This window comes from Salvia splendens, chromosome 16 (genome assembly GCF_004379255.2).
Source record: "Salvia splendens isolate huo1 chromosome 16, SspV2, whole genome shotgun sequence".
Lineage (NCBI taxonomy): Eukaryota > Viridiplantae > Streptophyta > Magnoliopsida > Lamiales > Lamiaceae > Salvia > Salvia splendens.
Genome location: NC_056047.1, coordinates 3,530,635 through 3,539,114, shown reverse-complemented (window position 1 = coordinate 3,539,114; position 8,480 = coordinate 3,530,635). Strand labels below are relative to the sequence as shown.

Genomic DNA, 8,480 nt, shown 5'->3' with positions numbered 1-8,480 from the left:
GATTTGACGAGCAGACTTTGCGCTAACTGGAGTCCGGCCAGGAGGGCTTCGTACTCGGCTTCATTATTAGTAGTGGGGAATAGGAACCGAAGTGAGTAGGTTACCTTGTGTCCGTCGGGAGCGACAAGTAAAATACCAGCTCCACTTCCCATCTTGTTTGAAGCTCCATCTACGAATCCGCTCCAGCAGTCCGGCGGCTCTACTTCGGATTCCAAGGGCTGTGCTAGTTCGGCATTGGCAGAATTCTTCTGTTCGGCAATAACAGGAATTGCTTGATCGAACTTTGCTTCTGCAAGAAAATCTGCCAAGGCTTGTCCCTTGATGGCTTTCCGAGGTAGATACTCGATTGAGTGTTCTCCCAGCTCTATGGCCCATTTGGCGATTCTGCCTGATGCTTCTGGCTTGGTCAAAACTTGCCGAAGAGGCAGATCGGTTAAGACGCATACCTTGTGAGCATAGAAGTATGGCCGCAGTCTCCTTGCTGCATTTACTAACGCCAGAGCAATTTTTTCCAGAGGTTGATACCTTGTTTCTGGACCTCTTAATGCTCGGCTTGTAAAGTAGATGGGAAACTGCTTTAGGCCTTCTTCTCGTACAAGCACCGCGCTAATGGTTTGATCGGATGCCGCTAAGTATAAGAAAATCACTTCGGCATCTGTTGGAGCAGAGAGAATTGGAAGCTCGGCTAAATAACTTTTGAGCTCGTCAAAAGCCTTTTTCTGCTCGGCTCCCCACTCAAACTTTGGTGCCTTTTTTAACACTTTGAAGAACGGCAGTTGCTTTTCGGCTGCTTGGGAAAGGAATCTATTCAATGCGGCTAGACATCCAGTTAGTCTTTGCACATCGTGTATGGACTTCGGCATCGCCATGTTCTGAATAACTTGAACTTTTGAGGGATTTGCCTTGAGTCCGTCCTTTGAAACCCAACAACCCAGAAATTTTCCCGAATCTACCAAAAAAGTACATTTTTGGGGGTTGAGTTTGAGGTTGGCTTTTCGGAGCACGTCGAGAGTGGATTTGAGGTTGTCTTCGTACTCCGAAGTGCTTTTGCTTTTGACAACTATGTCGTCGACATACACTTCAACCTGCTTTCCGATTAGGTGCCGAAAAAGCTTGTCTACCATCCTTTGATAAGTGGCTCCGGCATTCTTTAAACCGAATGGCATCTTTTTATAAGCGAAAATGCCGAAATCGGTAATGAAAGCTGTTTTCGGAGCGTCACTCTCATCCATCAACACTTGGTGATATCCTTTGTATAAATCAAGAAAACAGAAAATTTCGAAGCCGATCAAAGCTTCTACTTTTTTATCTATATTCGGAAGGGGATAGCAATCTTTAGGACAGTGCTTGTTTAGATCGGTAAAATCTATGCACATCCGCCATCCTCCTTCTTTTTTCTTGATCATCACAGGATTAGCCACCCAAGAAGGATATTTCACCTCGAATAGTACATCCGCCTTTAGTAATTGGCGGACTTCGTCATGGATGACTTGGCTTCTTTCTGCCGCAAAGAGTCTTTGCTTCTGTTTTACTGGCCGGATTGAAGGATCAATATTTAACCGATGAGTGATTACCTCGGGGGGCACTCCGGTCATGTCCAACGGAGACCATGCAAAGACATCTTTGTACTCCTTGAGGAGCTGAATGGTCTTTTCCCGGAGTAGAGGCGTTCCTGCGAAGCCGATCTTGACCGTTCTGGATGGATCATCTTCGTATAACTGAACAGTCATTGAGTTCGGCTCTGAAGTGACTTCGGTCATCTCGCTTGCCTCTGACTCCGGTTGCTGTGATTGCTATGCTTGATGGTGCCGAACTGATTGCTCGGCACTTTTAAGCGCAATCTGCAGACATTCTTTTGCTCTCTTTTGATCACCTCGGATGACCGCTATCCCACCTTTAGTGGGGATCTTGATGGTGAGGTGATAAGTAGAGCAAACGGCCCGAACTGTGTTGAGCCAGTCTCTCCCCAGGATGATGTTGTACGGGGACCGAGCTTTCACCACAAAGAACTCGATCATCGTATTGGAGCTTGTAGGCGCTTTTCCCACCGTGATCGGAAGGCTGATAATACCTTCAGGGCGGGTGTCCTCCTGGGCGAAACTTTTCAGAGGAAGTGGAGCCGGACTGAGCCGAGCTGGATCCACTTCCATTTTATCGAAACATTCTTTAAAAAGAATGCTGACTGACGCTCCTGTATCCACAAATACTCTGTGGATCAGTTTGTTTGCCACTCCGGATTGAATGACAATAGCGTCTTGGTGAGGAGAGATGGCTGGGACGGGATCGGCATCTGAAAATGTAATCACTTCGTCTTTCTTCAGCCTTTTATGTGTTGGCTCCTCTTGATTGGAACCTCTGCGTTCTGCTTTTAGAGACGACTTAGTCTTCCCGGCAGGGAGAGCATCAATAGTCTGGATTACTCCATCATATTGCGGCTCGTCGTCGTCTTCGGGATCCTCATGCCTTTTCGGATCCTGAGGATTGCAGTTCGCACCTCTCTGCCTTTTGCTCTTTTTCGGCTGCTTGCTTTGGTATTTTTTTAACGTTCCTGTTTTCACAAGAACATCAATACCTGCAGCCAAATTTCGGCACTCCTCGGTATCGTGACCGTGGGCTTGATGGAAGGAGCAATATTGATCCTGAGGTCGCCGCGCGGCTGATTTCGTCATCCGCTTTGGTTTTTCGAACATATCGGAATGTAGTTCGAAAATTTCCGCTCTTGACTTGTTTAATGGTACGAACTGAGCGGGCGGCTTCTCAGGATTGAGACGTGGCCCCAATCTGCCTTGTACCGGTGCCCTTTGAATTCTTTCAAAAGGAGTTCGGCGAGGAAGCACCTGGCCGCTTTGATCGGGCTTCTTTTTCTCTTCTCGGGATGAGCTGTCTAAAGACCGTTTTCGACGGTCTGCCTCATCCGCACGGGAAAACTGGTCCGCAATGTCCCACATTTCTTGAGCTGTTTGCGGACCGCACTCCACGAGCTTTCTGTAGAGAGCTCCGGGCAGGATTCCATTTTGGAATGCCGAAATGACAAGTAGATCGTTGAGATCATCTACTTGTAGGCATTCCTTGTGGAATCTCGTCATGAAGTCGCTGATCTTTTCGTCGCGACCTTGACGTATAGAAAGCAGCTGAGCCGAAGTGATCCGGGCTTCCGCTTTCTGAAAGAACCTCCTGTGGAAAGCATCCATTAAATCTCGGTAAGATCTAATGCTGCCTTGGGGGAGGCTATCGAACCACCTTCTCGCGTTCCCGATAAGAAGCTCGAGGAACAGCTTGCACATATGGACCTCATTGAGACCCTGGTTCGCCATATTATACTGATAGCGTCCCAAGAAGTCATGAGGATCCACTAGCCCGTCATAAGTCATTGACGGTGTCCGGTAGTTCCGCGGCAAAGGAGTTCGGGTGATATCGTCCGAGAACGGAGTCTTTAATGCTCCGTACATGGCGAACCCGATATTTCTTCGGTACGGAGGAGATGGAGTTCTCCTGTGGTTCCGGTACCGAGGAGGAACAGGAACATGTCGGGGTTGAGGATTCTTTCTCCTGGAAGACACGTCACTACTGCGGTAGTGACTTTCATGTCTGGATGAGGAGGGAGAATCCGCCGTTGTCTTCTCCGGCTGTTGGCTCTTCTGCAGGAAGGTTAAGAACTCCTCCTGCTTCTCGGCCAAGAACAGCTTGACAGCTTCATTTAAATCGGGCTGCTGGGAAGACTCGGTGCGATGACTCCTGGAGTGGCTTGTTCCTTCTTCGTGAGAACCGGAGGTAGATGTCTCCCGAGGCCGTTTTTCAGACCTGCGAGCTGGACTAGCTTCCTCACGGTTATCACGAACGGTATTATGGGTGTTATGTGATCTGGTATGCATTTTTTTTTTTGGGGTGGAAAAAGGGTCAAAAATTCGCTTTATCACAAATTTGGTTCTCTGTTTCCCACAGACGGCGCCAGTGATGGTTTGGCGAATTTTTGATGGTGATGAATGCAGGAAAATACAGATCACGACACAGAGATTTACGTGGTTCGATTTACTGAGGTAAATCTACGTCCACGGGAAGAAAAGAGGGCAGAGTTGTATTGCTTGATCTGTTTTCTACAGCTTACAATACAGACTTGCTATTTGATATTTTATCTCTAGAGAGCTTCTTTTTGAACTTAACCTTATCTATCTGATCTAGGTTCTATTTATACATTGAACCAAGATCGTGGCATGCAGCACCATTTACTAGGTAGTGGATGTCGTGGAGATCGTGGCGATCTTGCATGGGTCCACCATCCTGCATGAGTTAATGACTGCTTGACACCACTAAATAGATCGTGGGTGTAGTGGAGGTGGAAATTCTGCATGAGTCCACTATCTCCTAGTTCGGTCGAATACTGAGACCGAACTGCTGAATTATTGCCGGGCAGCTTTTGCCGATCTGAGAGTAGAGCTTGATGCCGACCTGAGAGCAGAGTTTGATTGGTTGGCTTTTACCGAACTCTTTGGTTGTGCCGAACTGAACTCTTTAGTCATGCCGGACTGATACTCTTTCTTGGGCTTTAGGCTGATGGGCTTTACTGCTGTTGGGCTTGTTTAGTACGTACTCCATCAGGGGCCAACCTTATAGGACACACACTGAAAGCTACACATCGAGCTGCTTTTGCCAACATAAAGCGCTCGCTTTCAGTCAATGGCCTCTCTATGACCTTCACAATGTTTGAGTCCTGATTATCAGGAAAGTCAAAGAACCATCAGTGCTTGATGCAATCATGAAAAACAATACTTTTTTCAATTACTTCTATATAGTTGCAAACTAAAGAATAACTCCGAACTTTTCTTGAAACAAATTTTCCAAACCTTGTTTTGGGGTTGAATGGTAGGTTTTACGCTGGCAGTGTCACCAACTACAATCACATTGTTAAGATTCCCACTCTGATCCCTTTCTATAGGTGAAAATGTCGAGTGCCTCCAGTCCCCGTTAGTTATGAATTTGTAGTAGTACCTGCCACAAGTAAACAAAACTTTACGATTGCAGAAATTCGGTCCCACCAAATTCAAGCAGCCTAGATCCTAAACTATAAACCGACACAGACACTACAGTTACAACAAAGACAGTGAATGGGGAGTTGAGAGCCATTAATGTTATGGAAGCCAAAAGCCTTCCAGGCACTGACCAGCAGGAATATCCACGAGACAGATTCCAGAGATATGCATGTTCTGTAAAATATACTATGTTTCAACCGTAGTCTACAACAGCAACTGGGAAATATATATTTGCCACTTTATATTGGCCACTTTATAGGTGTTAGAGCTGGAGCTAAGTACTCAACAAATTTTGTTTCAAAGAAAAATATGAGTGTTTGATGCTCACAGATATCATAACGCAAGCAAAATGCAAATACCAACATTCCAAAAATAGAATTAATTAAACTTACTTCCCTTGAGGAAGTCTAATTTCAACTTCATGTCTTGGGCCACCTTTATGGGTCGCCTTGATTGGCTCTTTCCAGTTCTCAGTGAAATCTCCCACCAGATATACTTCTTCCCCCTGTAAAAACAAAAAAATAAAGAATTTGAGGACAGTGAGAATGAGACTCATTCAGACTCAGTGCAATCACATACGCTACTACATGAGATATTGATCTGTCACACGCTGCCCATTTGTTTATTCTCATAAGTTTGTTTGGATAGCAACAATCCACTCACCTCATTTCCATTCCACACAAATGTCACCGCATGCGTTGCAGGTCCATCATGTGAGCCATTTTCAACCATGGCTATGAGATCCCATGTTGCCCAGGCAATTGCGGGTCTGCATTAAATCATCTTTATTCAATGTATTTACAAAGTTATAAATAAGTACAGATTTCAACATTGGGCTCCTCACAAGGACAAAGCATACATAACAAGATTGATTATCACAAATTATATACCTATCAGGCCGGCATGAATGTAATCCAGTAACAAAATTGTAAGCCGCGTGAAGAGAAGTATCAGTCATCCAGTGAAGGTATGCAATCACACAAGCGGGAGATCGGTCCAATCCAGTTGTGCAAGTTACATACACACGATGATTTTTCTTGAGTAATCGTAAAAGGACACCCACACAGAACGGCAATTTCTTTCTCATATCAAAAGAATCTGCATCTCTGAAAATGTAAAATGTTAGATGAAACATTGTAGGAAAGAAATTACATCAAATGCACGGCTAATCAATTTGTATCCAGTTAGCTACTATATCTCAGAAAAGAAAAATAATTTGTATAATCTTCACAGTTTTTATTAATTAGGAAACTTGCTAGTATTTAAATAAGGCAGATCATTTAGACTCAGAAAAAGACAGCATTGGTCAATTAAACTTTCCTCAGAAAGTGAGACTGTCATTACCTAATTGGATAGTTAACCATTAGGATATTAGAGTTTTGGCATGACTCATTGATTGAATTCGGATCAAGTCCCCAGTTTGCAGCTTCGGGCGTGCTCTGGAAATTCAGCACAGCAGTGACTCCCTGAGACGGGCATTATAGACTATTTTAGGCAGTCAATTAAACATGAAATGACCAAGAAAATTTTTTGGATGATAGCTGTAATATGCAAGTCTAGAGAACAAAGAATGGAGAAGTATCCAAAAGCAAGGGGTAACAAATGAGGTTGAGGCACGAATTCTTACCGCAGCTGTAGATAATGTCTGTACATCCTCTATTGTTTGAATACATGATCCAACATAAATTTGTTCTGTGATCTGTAAGAATAAAATGGACTTCAAGAACCTGATTTGCCTAAATCATTGTGACAGAATACACAAATACTAAGAGTTTGAGTGTAGAAGACCCTAATGGAATGTATTTTATGCTAGAACAGATAGGATGAGTTTGTTTGGAGGAAAAAGTATTTCATACAATATAAACCCTAAGTAACTGATGAGATACAAGATTATAGTGACAAAACATAGGATGAAGGTACACAACCGATTTACAGTAAAAATCCATATAGACGAAAGAACTTGCACTTGAAAATATTGTGCCCTCTTTGATGAACGTCAGAAACTTACAGAGCTTCTACATTGTCATAGTGAGACACTACACAAAGCCAATCCATGTAAGATATGTGAATAGGTCAAGATCACACCTTACTATAGCGCATACCGAGAGAATGATTATAATAGAGCTCCTCTTTTGAACGCTCCAATGCCTGTGCATACTCTTCCAGTGGGAAGTTTCCATGCCCCCATTCAGCATTTTCAGATGCCTCATCCGTAAACAAGATGTCAATATCATCCATAAGATGGAGCTGGTGGATTGGAAAGGGAGCGAATGGCCTCTCTAGGACAAGGCTATAAGCACCAGATTTCTCCTTCGTAAGACTCCTGCATACAATCGTGTGGAATGAAATAAAGTGGAAAACTTAGGGGATACACTGGCATTCTGATTTTCCAACAGCATAATCATAATCTCGTGGCGAAAAGTAAACATCCTTACTCTGCATCACCGACGTCCTTGATCTCAACAAGATTCCCGCCGGATCCACCTGCCTTCTTCAGAGTGTCCCCAACCATAATGATCCTCGATTTCTCAGCATTACCCTGCATCAACACTAGTTCTAATCACTAAAGGACATCAAAAATTCTCCAAACAAACCGAAAAACACAGCATCTCCTGAACTCATCAACATCTCAATTCTCCAAACAGATCGAGAGAGCATTTCCGGCATGATCAACGGCTATTTAATTTTTAAAAATTGCAAAACCATTACCCCTTTCTGGAGCGCATGCACGAACACTTTCCCGTCAGCGGACTTCGCGAAACGGATGCCGAGCGGCTTCTCCAGCGTCACCATGTACTCATTCAGATTCATCTTCAGCTCGGCAAAAACCCTAGAGCTCCTCCGCGCCAGCAACCGCTGCCGCCTCCTCGCCCGCGCCTCCGCATCGCACAATTCCAAGCCTCCTCCCCAAAACGAGGAGCGAATCACGGCGGCACTGCTTCGCCTCGGCTCCCACCGAGCCGAAGAGAATCCGGCGGAGGCGAATTGCGATTGCTCGAAGCCTCTGCAATTCGACAACTGCAGAGACCACATTTCAAGCAATCCGCACACAAATCCAAATCAACAGCGGGAAATCTCCAGTAAAAAAGACGCGCGCAAACACACAGAGGAATGTATATACATGTATGCGTTTACGATTAGGCGCAATGAGATTGGATTTGGAGATTTGGTCATGGAGAGTTGAGTGGTGAGTGAAGTGTGAAGACGGGAAATTCCACGTGACACACAAATCAGATCTTTTATCTTCCTCCCACGTGTCAATTTGTTTACTTTACTTTTTGCTTTATTATTACGTCATTTTGGCATTCGGATCCAGAGACCCGACCCGACCCGACTTATATGGTCGTGGTTCGGTTACTCTGTAGAGTGGTTTCAAATTTGACGGGCTGGGCCTGGGTGGCTCGGCTCCAATTTATATTTATCATTTTAACTTAAGCTTCAAATAAAAAATAT

At 44.5% G+C, this 8,480-nt stretch overlaps 1 protein-coding gene across 1 annotated transcript; it reads right to left on the bottom strand.

The window, feature by feature from the left end:
• Positions 1-4,477: 4,477 nt before the first annotated feature.
• Positions 4,478-8,218, bottom strand: LOC121769855 (phosphoglucan phosphatase LSF1, chloroplastic-like). The gene is made up of 10 exons (XM_042166620.1): positions 7,737-8,218; positions 7,463-7,566; positions 7,113-7,350; positions 6,655-6,726; positions 6,372-6,493; positions 5,918-6,133; positions 5,691-5,796; positions 5,420-5,532; positions 4,842-4,986; positions 4,478-4,708 (listed from the first exon to the last, which is right to left on the bottom strand). The coding sequence occupies exons 1-10, from the start codon at positions 8,058-8,060 to the stop codon at positions 4,559-4,561; spliced, it is 1,590 nt and encodes a 529-aa protein (XP_042022554.1). The 5' UTR covers positions 8,061-8,218; the 3' UTR covers positions 4,478-4,558.
• Positions 8,219-8,480: the final 262 nt, after the last annotated feature.

Excerpts from the sequence above, each read along its gene's own strand:
- LOC121769855 (XM_042166620.1), bottom strand. The coding sequence starts at position 8,060 with ATGTGGTCTCTGCAGTTGTCGAATTGCAGAGGCTTCGAGCAATCGCAA. Across the intron at positions 6,134-6,371 it reads ATGGTTAACTATCCAATTAG|AGATGCAGATTCTTTTGATA; the intron begins GTAATGACAGTC and ends TTACATTTTCAG. Across the intron at positions 5,533-5,690 it reads TTGTGTGGAATGGAAATGAG|GGGGAAGAAGTATATCTGGT; the intron begins GTGAGTGGATTG and ends TTGTTTTTACAG.